The sequence below is a fragment of the Theropithecus gelada genome, chromosome 14 (genome assembly GCF_003255815.1).
Source record: "Theropithecus gelada isolate Dixy chromosome 14, Tgel_1.0, whole genome shotgun sequence".
Taxonomy (NCBI): Eukaryota; Metazoa; Chordata; class Mammalia; order Primates; family Cercopithecidae; genus Theropithecus; species Theropithecus gelada.
Genome location: NC_037682.1, coordinates 31,997,398 through 32,013,576, shown reverse-complemented (window position 1 = coordinate 32,013,576; position 16,179 = coordinate 31,997,398). Strand labels below are relative to the sequence as shown.

At 38.2% G+C, this 16,179-nt stretch overlaps 1 protein-coding gene across 5 annotated transcripts in view; it reads left to right on the top strand.

Annotated features, from left to right (window-relative positions):
• The window catches only part of HIPK3 (homeodomain interacting protein kinase 3), a 102,664-nt gene that overhangs the window by 61,406 nt on the left and 25,079 nt on the right, over positions 1-16,179 (top strand). For all 5 annotated transcript variants that reach the window (XM_025357331.1, XM_025357329.1, XM_025357332.1 and 2 more), the window contains exon 3: positions 12,205-12,328. In XM_025357331.1, coding sequence (XP_025213116.1) covers positions 12,205-12,328 — 124 coding nt within the window. The remainder of the gene's footprint in view (positions 1-12,204; positions 12,329-16,179) is intronic.

The window sequence follows — 16,179 nt, the reverse complement described above, 5'->3', positions numbered from 1 at the left end:
TAGAGACGAGGTCTCGCTGTGTTGCCCAGCCTTGTCTCAAACTTCTGGACTCAAGCTGTCTGCCTGCCTTGGCCTCCCAAAGTGATGGGATTACAGATGTGAGCCACTGTGCCTGGCCCTGACTCCTACTTTTATAAAATATTAGATATTGATCAGTCATAGAAATGCAAATTATTGCTGTGTTCATCTTTTTCGGTAGTGGGCTGTAAACTGTATTTGTGGCATATTGGTAACAAATATTAAATCTTCGCTGTCTTCTATCCTTCATTTCTTGAGTATAAAATTTAATAGGCTTTGAAAATATTTGTTATTGCTGTTATTCTTTGTACTTGGTGCTTTGATCTGGATCATTGTCCTGCATACTTAAAAGATTAAGTGGCCTTTCAATAAGGATATTTTGAATTGTGATATTTTTAGTCTGAGACACAAACTACATTTGAATGAGTATCTATTTTAAGAGCCTGTACTTTGATTACATTTCAACATGTAATTGTAACACAGATAGTTGTGGTTATAGAGTCATAAAAACAATCTGCATAAACGTCCAATATTCTGTAGTGATGTTATTTCTTCTTATATCAAAGACATTCATAACAAAAAGTACTTGTAGAAGCAGTTGATCATCTGTTTTGAAATCTATCTACCTTTCTAAGAATGTTGAGGGTTTGTTGCTTGTTTTAAAAAAGCACCATTCTATGGGATATTGAAAAAGCTGCTTTAACCTGAAATAAACTCACTAGTAGTATTTTGACAGTCATCCTTCTGTTAAAGTTCCACTTGTGGAATTGCTGTTCTCTATTTTCATAAATTTTAGTTGCATTATGATTTGTAAGGAGTCTTGCAGGTACTGTAGTGTAAATTCCCCTGTTATGCTAAGAGTCTCCTTTATGATATCCTCTACACAGCGACAGAACCTGGAAGGGACATCTCCAATATTCCTTTCCTCCTGAGGCAACACATTCCCACTTCAAATACATGTATTAGAAAATTGTTCCTGGCTGGGCATGGTGGCTCGCACCTGTGTTCCCAGAACTTTGGGAGGCTGAGGTAAGGGGATCACTTGAGGCCAGGAGTTTGAGACCAGCCTGGGCAATGTAGCAAGACCTTGTCTCTACAAAAAATAAAAAACATTTGGTGGGCATGGTGGTGCATGCCTGTAGTCCCAGCTACTTGGGATGCTGGAAGGAGAAGGATTGCCAGACCCTGGAGGTTGAGACTGCAGTAAGTTATGATTGTATCACTGCACTCCAGCCTGGGCTGTAGAGCAAGACCTAATCACGAAACAACAACAACAAAAAACCCAGAAAATTGTTCCTTATAATAAATAAAAATAGATGATTCACTTAAGATCTAATTTGATACTTATAATAAGAAAAATAGTAAATTCCTATAAAGTCTCAATGACTGACATTTTTAAACAATCTTTTTTTATTATATGTTTAATTAGTTAAATTTTTTTGAGACAGAGCCTTACTCTGTTGCCCAGGCTGGAGTGCAGTGGTGTCGTCTTGCTTGCTGCAACCTCCGCCTCCTAGGTTCAAGGAATTCTCGTGCCTCAGACTCCCTAATAGCTGGGATTACAGTTGTATACCACCATGCCTGGCTAATTTTTGTATTTTTAGTAGAGATAGGGTTTTGCCATAGTGGCCAAGGCTGGTCTTGAACTCCTGACCTCAAGTGATCCTCCTGCCTCAGCCTCCCAAAGTGCTGGGATTACAGGTGTGAGCCACTGTGCCTGGCCCTAATTTTTTTTTTTTTTGAGTCTCGCTCTGTTGCCCAGGCTGCAGTTCAGTGGCACAATCTAAGCTCCCTGCAGTCTCGCTCAGGCTGTCCTCCCACCTCAGCTCCCCAAGTAGCTGGGACCACAGACACATACCACCACGCTCAGCTAATATGTTTTTTTTAATTGTTTTGTAGAGACAGAGTCTCCATATGTTACCTGGGGTGGTCTTGACTCCTGGCTCAAGTGATCCCTCCCAGATTGGCCTCCTGAAGTGTTGGGATTACAGACGTGAGCTACTGCACCTGGCCAATCTTATTTTATAGTATGAGTTGCTTGTTTAAGAAACAATAAAATACTGTGGAAATATATAGCATTTCCTACTCCTTGCCAGGTTGATTCCTCATTGATTATTGCTGATACAACTTAGGTGTGTATCCTTCTATTTGCTGTGCTTGTACCAACACTTGTTTATCTGTGCCTGCATTTTATAACTACTTTAGGTCTTTGCTATCTTTTGTTACAATTATAGGGCTTTAACTTGTAAGAATTTGTTGAGTGCATGATGAACTGGTATCTGTGACTAATCACACCTACTGACTAGTAGATGGTCACATCCACTGTTGAGCTCATTTCCTAACTGCCTCTGTAAAAAGATGTTACAGTCATCTTTAGGAACTCTGCATCTCCCAAAATAAGAACTTTGTTTTAACTAAGAGGTATTTAGAGGATGTCTGTGTATTTAATGTGAAAGATTTTATGGTTAAGGTGAGTAAATGCTTAAAGAACAGGAAGAGTTCAGTAAAATGTCTGCTAGAATTCTCTTAAGTATGTTTATATTTTACATTTCCTGATTAGTTTTAAAATCAAAGGTGATAGGTTTAAAGAGAAAGAGCGGATTATTGAGAAATACAGCATCTGAGTGTGAGCACTTCCATTAAGATAAAAGTCCAATAGTTTTTATTTTTTTATTTTTTATTTTTTATTTTTTGTAGAGATGGGGGGGGTCTCACTATGTTGCCCAGGCTGGTTTCGAACTCCTGACCTCAAGCAATCCTCTCATGTTGGCCACCCAAAATGCTGGGATTATAGGCATGAGCCACAGTGCCTGGCCCAAAAGTCCAGTAGTTTTAGGGATCATAGGAATTATTTAAGGTGTAGTGCTTAAAAGCATGGATTTTGAAGCCTTAAAACCTGCATTTGAGTTCCAACTGCACCTCTCACTAGCTGTGTGACCTTAGGCAGGTTACTCACCCTTCGTCTGTTTCTTCATCTATTAAAAGGGTTTATATGAATATCAAATGGGTTAATACTTATAAAATGCTTAGAACATTGCTTGGTTCGTAGTATTATGTTGGTACTTTATTACTGTTACTGTGTAATTTAAAAAGGATTTATATAGGATGAAAAGTTTGGTTTAAAAAATGCCAGCAAAATCTCTCTGTCTCTTCCCTTTTTCTTTTGATTGTCGTAGAAATCTAAAGACCAGTTAATCATAAAAGGAACATAACAGATGTTTTCTCATATTATAGAACTATTAGAAAATATAGGCTAGAATTTTCCTGCTCTGTAGAAAATAAAATGAGAGGATATCTTTATTGAATTGCCAAAAATAACTTCTGGGCCAATTTCTAGGTTTTCTGTTCATTTGGTTTCCTGTGTTTCTTTGAATCAAAAGATTTTATGATTTAAGATGAAATGGAATAGAGAAAGAGGCTTTAGAATCAGGGGTTTACATTTAAATCCCAGTCCCACCACTTTCTGAGTAACTTTGGGCAGTGTATTTGTTATCTGTTGCTGTGTGACAAACAATTCCAAAACTTAGTTGCTTCAGAAACAATGATTTATTATTTCTCATTCTGTGGATTGGCTGTACTCAACCCAGGGGTTCTTCTGTTTCATGTAGAACATTTTGTTTACCCAAATTTTTGGTCTTGGGTAGAAAATGCAGTAACATTTTCTTTAAATGAAATAATGCTCATGCCTGTAATCCCAGCACTTTGGGAGGCCGAGGCGGGCGGATCACGAGGTCAAGAGATTGAGACCGTCCTGGCCAATATTGTGAAACCCCATCTCTACTGAAAATACAAAGAATTAGTTGGGTGTGGTGGCAGGCACCTGTAATCCCAGCTACTTGGGAGGCTGAGGCAGGAGAATTGCTTGAACCCGGGAGGCAGAGGTTGCAGTGAGCTGAGATCACGCTATTGCACTCTAGCCTGGGCAAAATGAGCAAAACTCCATCTCAAAAAAAAAAAAAAAAAAAAAAAAAGTCATGATACCTGGCACATTGTTAAAGCTCAGTAAATATATATATATTTTTAATTATGTAATCATTAAACAGTTGTCCCCAGTGCAAAATGACTTTGTAAGGGTCCATTGGTTCATACCTGTTCAGCTCATATATCGGTGATGTTCAACAACATTTTCTTTGCTTTCCTGAATGAATGATGTATGCTTTTAGCTTTTGTTGGTTGATCATTTCATTGAACAAATAATGAAGTGTTTTATATGTTGGGAATATAGCATTAAAAGAATTAAAGTTCTTGCCCCCGTAGAATTTATATTCTAGTGGGGGCAGAGAGGAGATAGATAATAAGCCATTGTATTTATCAGTTAATGACAAGTGCTATAGAGAACAGTCAAGCAGGATAAAGGAAGAAAGGCAAGTGCCATGTGTTAGTGAGGGCTTACTCTTCTATTTAAGGTGGTCAGGGAAGGCCTTTCTAGTAACATGACTGTTAAGCAATAATACAGAGTAAGAGGAAGAGATCAAGTCTTGCTATTCCCTCTGCCTGGAACTCTCTTCTCCCAGATATTTTTAAATGCAAAGGTCTTGAGGCAGGAACTATGGTTTGAAACAGTAAGGAGGCTAATGTGACTGGACCAGAGCAAGCAAGTGGGAGAATGGTAGGAAGTTTCAGATGTAGCTAAGGGCTGCACCTTGTAGGCCATTGTGAGGAATTGAGATAGGAAGCTATCAGGGTTTTGAGGAGAAGAGTGACATGGTCTAATTTATGTATTAAATGGGTCACTCAAGCTGCTAGATTGAGAATAGATGGCAGAGGGTGAGGACAGAAGCAAAGAACAGGAAGCTCTTGTAATAACAGATGGAGGTGATGGGGGTTGGATTAGAGAGGTAACAGGAAAGGTGGTTACATTGTGAGAAATTTGACTTTTTCTGTGATAGGAAGCCAGTTAGGATTTTGAGGAGAGGAATGACATGGTCTGATTTGTGTACTAAATGGATCACTCAGACTGCTAGAATGAGAAGAGATGGTAGAGGATAAGGACAGAAGCAAGAACAGTTAGGAAGCTCTTGCAGTAATCCAGATGAGAGATGATGGTGGTTTAGATTAGGGTGTTAGCAGTAAAGGTAGTTACATTCTATTAATAGATACACTGTATTTTGAAGATAGAGTCAATGGAATTTGCTGATGTGGGAAGTGAGAAAAAGAGAAGAGTTAAATCTGATTCTCACGGAGGCCTGAGAAACCGAAAGGATAGAATTGTCGTTTACGGACACAGCTAAGACTGTGACAGAAGTGAGTTTGGGGGAATCAGGAGTTCTTTCTGAACACATTCAGTTTGAGATGCCTAATAAACATTGAAGAAGAAGTGCGGAGCAGACAATTGGATTGACAAGTCTGGAGTTAAAGAGAAAGGCCTGAGTTGGAGATGTACATTTGGGAGTCTTAAGAATAGAGGTGGTTATTTAGAAACATGTGACAGGATGAGATCATGTAAGGGAGGTAAATGCCCAAAGGGAGGATAGATGCCAAAAAACTGAGCCTTTAGGTACCCCAAAGTTTAAATGTTGGGAAAATGAAACGGAACTAGTGAAGCAATCTGAAAAGGGTGTGCTAGTGAGATAAGGAGGAGAACGAAGAGTTCCGGTGTCCTGGAATTCAAGTGCAGTTATATTAATAATCAGCTGTGTTGAATACTGCAAGTCAAGTAGATTGAGGACATGGCAAATGCAGTGATTTAGTGACCTTGATAAGAGCTATCTGGGTGGAACGATAGGATAATGAAAGCCTTTTCGAATAAGTTCAAGATGGTGGTACAGTTGGAGGCAGCTTGTATAAACAGTGCTTTCAAGAAGGATTGGTGTAAAATGGGAACAGAAAAAGGGGTGATGGCTGAAGGAGGATATATCATCAAGAGTTTTTTTCTTTTCCTTTATTTTTCCAAGATGGAGATCTAGAATTGTCCTATAGAGAAAGAGATATTGGTAATGAGAGTGGGAAATTGGAGTGATGTACTTCAGTAGGTGAGCATGGATGTCTTAGATAGAAGCATTACACTGACAGCTGCAAGTGATCTAGTAGATGTGGTAAGAATGTGGAAGCTGTCTTTCAGATTACATCTATTTATTTTAGTAAAGTAGAATATAAGGACAACAGTGAGGATGAGGAGGAGGTGGAGGTTTGAAAAGAGGAAATGTGAAGTAGGACAGTGAGTATGAATAGTTTACAGGAATGTATATACTGCTTTACATTTCACACACATTCTTTTACTTAGTCCTTTAGATAATCTTCTGAGTATGTAAGGTTAGTAAAACCCTGTTTTAAAAATGAAAATACTAAGGCTTAGGTAAATTACTCGCTATTAAGGGGAGAGCTGTGTATCTACTCCTGAGTGTTTGAAATCTAGCACTATTTAGGTGATTTTTATTATGTGAAATCAGTGCTTCCTTACCAGGCTCCAGTATTTGTCTTCCCAGAGTTTTTCTTCATACATTCCCAACTTTTTATTTTACTTTTATTTTTATTTTTATTATTATTTTTTTGAGACGGAGTCTTGCTGTGTCGCCCAGGCTGGAGTGCAGTGGCGCGATCTCGGCTCACTGCAACCTTCGCCTCCCAGTCTGAAGCAAATTCTCCTGCCTCAGCCTCCTGAGTAGCTGGGATTACAGATGCACACCACCACACCTGGCTGATTTTTGTATTTTAGTAGAGACAGAGTTTCACCATGTTGGCCAGTCTGGTCTTGAATTCCTGACCTCAAGTGATCCTCCCAGTTTGGCCTCCAAAAGTGCTGGGATTACAGGCGTGAGCTACCACGCCCGGCCAGATTCCATTTATATGAAATGTCCGGAATAGGCAAATCTATAGAAACAGAAAGTGGATTTGTGGTGGCCTAGGGATGGAGAGGTTCGGGGAACTGGAGGACTGACTTATAGTGGATAAAATGAAAATTGTTTTTCAACTTAACCACTTTAACATAAGTTTTATATCAGTGCTTCAAGATTTTAGAGTGAAAGGATTTGCTCTTAATATTGATAAATTCGATTAAAAGCACATGGCAAAAAATAAAAAAGGAAAAGAAATGGCATTTCAGATGTAGATTGGCTTTATCACATGCCCTAAACTGTTGTGTTTATGGTTTTCACACTTACTTTCTAACCGTGAGTTACTATTTATAGAGTGCGAGAAACAGGCTTAGTTGTATTCTCCATTTAACTGGCATGTTTAATTTGCGCTTTGACTGTTCTACAAAAGTACAAATGATGTCTCTTCTCTGCAATATGCTTAGCACTGCCACGCTCAGAGGATAAGAGTTAAGGTAGATGAAAAAAGCGGAAGAGCTTTCTGTAGGAGTAGGACAGACGATTCTGTGAGTGGTCCACAAGTCAGAATTCTTGCTATGGTCTTTTTCATACACAAGTACAGAAGATTCTGTGAATGGTCCACAAGTCAGAATTCTTGCTATGGTCTTTTTCATACACAAGTATATTTAGCCCATGGGAGGAATTTGAGAGCCAATTAAGATGAAACCAGTAAACTAAGCTTTATTCACTGCTGACAGACAGATTGTATTCTTTCAATGCATGGTTTATTTTTTAAAGTGTATTGTGTTGTAAGACTGGCTGGTAGAACTGTCATGTCTCTGGCAGTTTCATCTAGATTGTAAGTGTTTTCAGGCATTGCTTCCCAGCTTTTCTCATGCTATGGTATGATATACATAGAAAATGCATGGCATGCTAGGGTTAACTGGGGAGAATTTGGTCTTGTTTGTAGGGGACTTGGTGAATAAATTTACTGCATTTTCTCTATCATAGATATGTATTGTGAAATGAAATGTAGAAACTTTTGGGAAGCTAGTTGTGGCAGCTGTGAAAGTATGCCACTCAGAATCCCCTTCAAGAGAGTCCCCTGTATGGAGCAGCTGGCTGCGAGCCTCCAGCTGCTGCACCTTCAGATGTACTGCAGTGCTCAGGCTGAGGCCATACTTCCTTTGGGCTCCTTCCCACCAATGACCAGGCAGAGCGGGGGGCACTAGAGTTGGACTATTCTTGCTTGATGGGAGGTTCCTCATACAGATAATGTTTGTTTAGGGACTTGGTATTGGCCCAACCGAGACTTTCTCGTAAGTGCACTGCTGTGAGAGGTTCTTTGTTACCCAACTTCTCCTTTGCCTCTCTTCTTCCACCCTCAGACCCTGCTCAAGTTTCTCCTCACTTCCTTCTGCTTCCTCCGCCTGTATGCTGCCCAGGCATCTTCCCCAACCAATTTCTGGCATATCTAATTTGATTCTCAGAGAATCTGAACTAATGCAATAATAGATAATGAACTTGTATAAAACTCCCAGTTAAAACTCTTTTGTATTTTAAAATGGGAAACTTGAATTTGCTTCTGTGAGTGTAACTTTTGTATCTTAGATTTTATGTTTGAGTGGCTATGTGCAATTCCTGATCAAGATTTTGTAAAGATGACTCTATATTCTTGTTGTCACCATCAGTTAGAAACTTGACTTATTCATTAAATGGTAGCACGTGGCAGAAGGAATTTGTTGCTCTTTGTCTGACAGAAACTCTTTTCTTACCATTAACAGAATTAAAATGGTTTCAGTCTCTTTAAATGGTATATCTTAGGTGCTGTTATTCTGTTACTTTTCTTTCATTGCCAAATGTGATACTGAAAATTTCTACACCAAAAAATTTCAAATCCTATGAAGAATTTTTCATATTAAATATTTCAAAATAATAATAAAGCTTTTATACACACAGTAATAGGCATATCATTAGTCTTACTAATTTTTGTTTCACATTCAGATTAGTATATGGTTAACATTGGTAGTGAATCTCATTTCCATGCCATACTTTCAAAACTGCATTTTTGCTTTGAATCTTTTTTAGTATAGGTTAATATATGCCCTTTATAAACTTTTGTGCCCTGTTCTCTTTCTTTCTGCCTAGACTTCTGTATTTGAAGGCCTAGTTGAAACCCAGACTGCACTCTGATACTTTTCTTTGTGTGATTCAACCTATGTTGAAATGATTTATTTGAGAAATGTTTACTGAATGCATATTCTTTACAAGGTCCTGGGCACACAAATAATGAACAAAAAAGGGATAAGGTCTCCATCTTTGATAGCTTTTTTTGGTACAATATTGTGAATATACAGGATTAATAACTTAGTACAGCTTACTTTTTTTTCATCTTTCTACAACACATTTTAGCATTTGATTATACCTAAATATAATTCATGTGTATACATCTATACAGACACTTGAATATTTTGTCAAAAAAATGAAAACCTCTTATAACCATGTTTTGAAGATCTTTTATACCTCATAGAATCTCCCCATGGCTCTTAATTGTTTTCAACAAATGCCTGTGGATTGGTTAAGGTTCTACTGAATCTTAAGTATTAATTACAGCAGAGATGGGGCCAAGAGTAGAATATTTACTGGGCAGATCCCAAGTCTGTGGTAGAAGACAACTTGTTTATTATCCTCTGAATTTCCTTTGCCAGAAGAGTTGTAGGGAGGACATGCGATGGTCCTGGCATTGGTCTGACTTCTTGAGTGTAGGGCTTTGGTTCTCAACTTTGGCTATATGTTGAAGCCACTCTTGATTCCTAAGCCTAATCCCCAGGGTTTCTGATTTAATTGGTGTAGGGTGTGGCCAGGACCAAATGATTGTAATGTACAGCCAAGATTGAGAACCACTGCCTTAGGAGATGACAACCCCCAGTCTCGGTTAAGAAATTAGCAGATTTATTTTACTGAACTCTAGATAATATATGTACTGAGAAGGTCTGGGAACCATCCCAATAGTAATGAGGTTCCATAGCTCCCTGATCTTTGTTTCAAAGGTCTGTTCTACACGAAAAGATACCGGAGATCCTCAGAGAAATAGCTGTTTCTAGGACTGGAGGAGGGAAAGAACAAGATGAGCCTGGAATATCTTGCTGTGTCAGAAAGCAAAGAAATAATCTGAGAATGATGAGGACATGTCAGAAGAACATAAAAGTCTGAGGGAGTTCTGACTGGTCAAATCTGGGATTTTTTTTTTTTTTTTTTTTCCCTCTGAAACAGAGCCTGGTTCTGTCTCTCAGGCTGGAGTGCAGTGGCACGATCTCAGCTCACTGCAGCTTGGACCTCCTGGGCTCAAGCGACCCTGCCACCTCAGCCTCCCAAGTAGCTGAGACTACAGGTGTGGACCATCACCCTGGCTAATTAAAAAAAAAAAAAATTGGCCGGGCGCGGTGGCTCAAGCCTGTAATCCCAGCACTTTGGGAGGCCAAGACGGGTGGATCACGAGGTCAGGAGATCGAGACCATCCTGGCTAACATGGTGAAACCCCGTCTCTATTAAGAAATACAAAAAAAAAAACTAGCCGGGCGAGGTGGCGGGCCTCTGTAGTCCCAGCTACTCGGGAGGCTGAGGCCGGAGAATGGCGTGAACCCGGGAGGCGGAGCTTGCAGTGAGCTGAGATCCGGCCACTGCACTCCAGCCCAGGCGACAGAGCGAGACTCCGTCTCAAAAAAAAAAATAAAATATTAAAAAAAAAAAAATAAAAATAAAAATTTTTTTTTTTTTTTGGTAGTGATGAGGTCTCATTATGTTGCCCAGGCTGGTCTAGAACTCTTGAGCTCAAGCAATCCTACCATGTTGGCCTCCCAAAGTGCTGGGATTTGGTGGCTCCCAAAGTGTCAGCCACTACGCCGAATCTGGGAAAATTTGAGAATCAAAATAAGTAATTATAGTCATGGATTATAACTCATTGAATAAAGTAGGAATCCTTTCATCTGTACTCATACGGGTAAATAAATGAAAAAAATGAAAGTTTGATAAGAAATGGATTATTTATATAGTTTCAAATTGAGATCCCACAAAATACTTAATTAGAAAGAGAAAAGGAGGAACTTAGTGGTGGAGAAATATAGCAGACATCATGTGATCAAAGTAAAAATTATTAGTAATGGAACATATCAGAATTGCATGCCTAATAAGATACAATGAGAAAACATGATAACTTCTGTGATATTCCTCTGAATCTAATTATGAGGAAACATCAGACAAACCCACACTGAGGGACGTTTCTCCAAATACCTGGCATGTAATCTGTTATGCAAAGGTCTTGGAAATCTAGACAAAACTTAGGAATTATTCCATATTGAAAAAGACTGAAAGAGATAGGACAACTAAATGCAATGCATGATCCTGAGTTGGATCCTTTTGTCAAGAAGGATGGTATTAGTATAATTGGCCAAACTTAATTGGAGTCTGAAGCTTAGATGGTGGAGATATATCAGTGTTCATTTCCTGATTTTGATGACTGTGTTGTGGTTATGTAGGAGAATATTCTTGTTTGGAGGAACTATAAAGTATACAGAAATTTGGCAAGTTATTCTCAAGTGATTTAGGGAAAAAATATGTACTGTTCTTGCAACTACTCTGTAAGATTGAGATTGTTTTAAAATTATACACACATGCACACACAAATCTAGGATAACTGTGATACGTATGACTTCTTTGGAATTACACAGCTGTACATGGAGTCTGTCTTAGAACATGAATCTTCTCAAGGGAAATCCATATGAAGGTGTAACATAATTTATCTAGGAATAATATGTTTCTTGGATACATTTCCCAAATGACCAAATCCTTTTAGGTGCTAAAATGCTTTTTAACTATTTTGTTTTATGCTATATACTTATCTGCCTTTTAAGACAGAATACACTGAATTTAGTTTAATCTCTTGGATGACTAATAGCTCCAATTAGGTAAATATTTATTACTGTATTCTGAAGTAATATCTAGGTCTAGATTCACTTTTAGCTTTTGAGGGTTTTGCTTTGTTTTGGTTTTATCTCTCAATGTCTGGTTTTCAGTTCCGCTGATGTCATAGTATGTATTTAATAGTTTGCCAGTTCTCTTCCTGTTGTGTTATTTCTGATCTGCTATAGTCTTAAAAACAAGATCTATGTTTTTCAAAAAATGTTATGTTAATAAAGCTATGAGGAGACAGGATTACGGTGGAAGAGACTTTATTATAGAAATGTTGTACTCATAGTGCCCCTTTCAGATTAATTCAGGATTATGTCTAGGTTTCAAAGAGTTTTGAAATAGTGAAGAGTTCCTATACATAGAATGTGATACCTCTGTCATTTTACTAACTTCCTAGGATGCCAGTTGAAATTAGGTAATTTTAGAGAAAAACCACCCTGATTTTTGTTTTAATTTTAAATTTCAGAGCTCCAGAGATTATATTGGGGTTGCCATTTTGTGAAGCCATAGACATGTGGTCATTGGGATGTGTGATTGCAGAATTATTCCTTGGATGGCCGCTCTACCCAGGAGCCTTGGAGTATGATCAGGTAACAAATAATGATAATCTAATAGTATTGGTAGAAAGTAAAGAATAATAACAGTCTTACAGGAATGCATGGCTGCAAGTGTACAATACACTGGAAAGTCTTTTTAACATAAAGTGGCAGAACCTGGGATCTTGTAGAATTGATTTTGAAAACTTTTATAATGCTGAAGTAAGTTTTCATAAAGTTACAGCCTACAGAGTCTCAAAACCAGTTTTGTAAAATTATTGGGAAAATTTTATACTGTAAACATATAAAAGGTTGGATTGTGTCCCTTTAATTAATTGTGCTTTGCTTGGGTGACAAACTTTGATGATGTATGAAACGTCAGCCCCTCCCAAGGCATGAAAGCTCCTAAAAGGCGTTAAAACTTTTGGTCTTAAACCAACTGCCATTATTGGTGTTTTAAATACCTCTGTCACTTGAACCCTCCTCAGTCTTTTTAGCTGTTTTGAATGGTGCTGAAATTCTCTTTTAGCACTGTTTAATGATTCTCAGTAGAATTCAGCAAATTACCTTATTAAGCACACTTTTCATGGTAGTTTTCAGGTGTATTCATTAGCCTTTCTATACTATTAAGCAGTGTTGTTTGCTAGTAGTCTTAATTATTAATACCAGATTATTATTTGGAGAAACTGCCATCATATTCATTATTCTTTGAGTATCTTTGAGATAATGTACTCAAATCATTCTAATAGAAAATGCTAGTCAAAATCAACGAAGTAGTTACATTAATTTTGTCATTCTGAGTAGTATTTTTATTTAGGTGATATTTAACTTTCAAGGAAGAAAAAATAGAAAATAGAAGAATTTAAAGCACCTATTACATAATCGTGATTATAGCCTATAATCTAATCATGATTATATTAATCTAATCATGATTAGAGCTATTTTCTCTATCAAGAGGAATAAGAGAGGTAATTAATTTAGGTGACTTAAATGTTCCTGAGATGACTCTCATTTAATATTGATTATTAGATCAGATGTTATCATTTACTTTAATCTATTGTCATCATGAATCTTCCCTTTTAGGTTAGGTTTTCTATATTCTCCACCTTCCCTCCTCCACGTTCAGGATTCCACTGAGTTTCTGTAAAATTTTCCATACATTCTGTCGTCTTTCAGCTTTCTATCCAATTACTAGCTTTGATACAGGTGCAAGACTACTGTCAGTTCTAAACAAGTTAGTAATTGAATCAGAGTCCCGTAATCCTTTAGTGTTGGAGTACTGAGGCACCAGTAAAATGCTGGAAATACAGTCTTGGCTTTGTAGATTAGTCTATGGCTTGCATAGTACCCTGGAGCAGGACACCCTCTAGTGGCAGTTTCAAGTTGATTTGTTACTATACTCGAGGACTTCACTGTTCATCTTGGACAACTGATATTAGTATTGAAAAGGACCCCAGAGATTACCCAGTGACTGCCCCCTTTTCATTTTATAAAGGAGAAAACTGAGGCCCAGAAAAATGAATTAACTTGTCAAAAGTCACAATAGTAATTTTAAAGACAAAGCTTTGACCAAAACTCAGTTTTTCTAAATTTTATAATGAATGTTTATTTTTTTAAACTAAACTTGGAACAGGTATTATCTGATCCAGATTGACAATGTTTTCAGGATGTATATTACCAAAGGGATTAAAAAAAGTCGTTGGCCATTGGCATATAGCATCAATAGTCTCACAGTGTTTTGTTTGTTTTGTTTGTTTGTTTTTCTTTTTTCTTTTGAGACGAAGTCTCACTCTGTCGCTCAGGCTGGAGTATAGTGGCGTGCTCTCAGCTCACTGCAACCTCCGCCTCCCAGGTTCAAGAGATTATTCTGCCTTAACCTCCCAAGTAGCTGGGATTGCAGGCACGCGCCACCATGCCCAGCTAATTTTTGTGTTTTTAGTAGAGATGGGGTTTCACCACGTTGGCTAGGCTGGTCTCGAACTCCTGACCTCGTGATTTGCCTGCCTCGGCCTCCCAAAGTGTTGAGATTACGGGCGTGAGCCACTGTGCCCCACCCACAGTTTAGTGTTTTAAAATATTTTACAAAATGCATGAATGCAAAGCAAATAAATTGTAGTGATTTTTGTGGGCATCTTTGTTTTGGCCCTAATCTGGGACTTTAACTCATTTTCAAGCATAGTATTTATTATATAGGCTTTGATAAATTTTGATAAATTTTTTTTTTCCTATCTTAACTTGATTTGGGACTTTCAAGTGCTTTTTTTGCACTTATTAAAATGTTCACATATGTTTTTCTTTTTTCTTTTATTTTTATTTTTTGAGACAGGGTCTCACTCTGTCACCTAGGTCGGAGTGCAGTGGTTCCATCTTGGCTCACTGCAACCTCTGTCTCATAGGTTCAAGCAATTTTTTCCACCTCAGCCTCCTTAGTAGCTGGGACTACAGGTGTGTGCCACCATGCCTGGCTAATTTTTGTGTTTTTGGTAGAGACAGGGTTTCATCATATTGACCAGGCAGGTCTTAAACTCCTGACCTCAAATGATCCACCCGCCTCAGCCTCCCAAAGTGCTGGGAATACAGGCGTGAGCCACTGCGCCTGGCCACATATGTTTCTCAAAACAACTTTAGTCTGTTTATTAATGTGTTTGATTTTCACAGATTTTCCCCATCTCCCTATATTATGATCATCTAATGTTAGGATGTGAAAGGGCCACCAGTAGGGTATGTCTCTCTCTCTTATGTGTTCCTTATTCCAGTAATCAGCTGCCTAGATATACTTGGACACCCCAATTGGGGAGTTCGTACTTTTTTTTAGACAGGGTCTCAGTCTGTCATCTAGGCTGGAATGCAGTGGCATGATCATAGCTCACTGCAGTCTTGAACTCCTGGGCTTAAGGAATCCTCCCACCTTAGGCTGTGCCCAGTAGCTGGGGATACAGGTATACACCAGCATGCCTGACTCATTTTTAATTTTTTGTAGAGATGGAGTCTCTTTCTCTGTGTTGCCCAAGCTGGTCTCAAAGTCCTGGGCTTAAGTGATCCTCCTGCCTGGACGTCCCAAAGTGCTGGGATTACAGGTGTGAGCCACTGCACCTGGCCTGGCAGTTTTTTTCTAATTATTATTTTTTGCCTTACAGTGGCAGTGCAGTGGGCAATGGTATTATTAACTAATGCTTACTGAGCTCTTTTATGTACTAGGAACTGCTGTTAACACTTTATATTAACTCATTTAATGCTCGAAACAACCCTATGAAGTCCACACTACTATTGCCTCCACTTTATGGATGTAAACTAAAGAGTTCTTAACAGTAGAACTATAATTATCATATTCTTCTTTAGAAGACAGAGTCTTTCTCTGTCACCTTGGATGGAGTGCAGTGGCAGGATCATAGTTCACTGTAAACTTGAACTTGTGGGCTCAAGTGGTCCTCCTGCCTAGGCCTTCCAAAGTGTTCCATGAGCCACCGCGCCTGGCCAAATTATTATATTCTTAAAAGGCAAATTTGAATCGCCAGGAAAAATATTCAAAGTATTTTAATTCTTCATTATGGGGTTTGTGTTCTAGCCCTTTAATCATATTTATCATCTCTTAAAGCCTTTCCAATGCCATTTTCTGTTTGGATTTTAAATTCTGTAAGTGGACACTGACCATGTTGAAAATTTATAATTTCATATTTTCTTGTTTGTGCATTTTATTTCCGTTTATATAGACATCTATATTTAGTGTGTGTGGTTAGGGAAGATCCTACCACCAATTGTTACAGTGTGTGAATCCCTTCCTGTCTTAATTGTAGATAAACTGTCTTATTAGTGTTCTATTTACAGGACTTATATGTACTAGGGAATTACCAAAAGTATTCTAGGAAATTAAGGACTATTTTATGGATGGATGGAGGGATGGATGG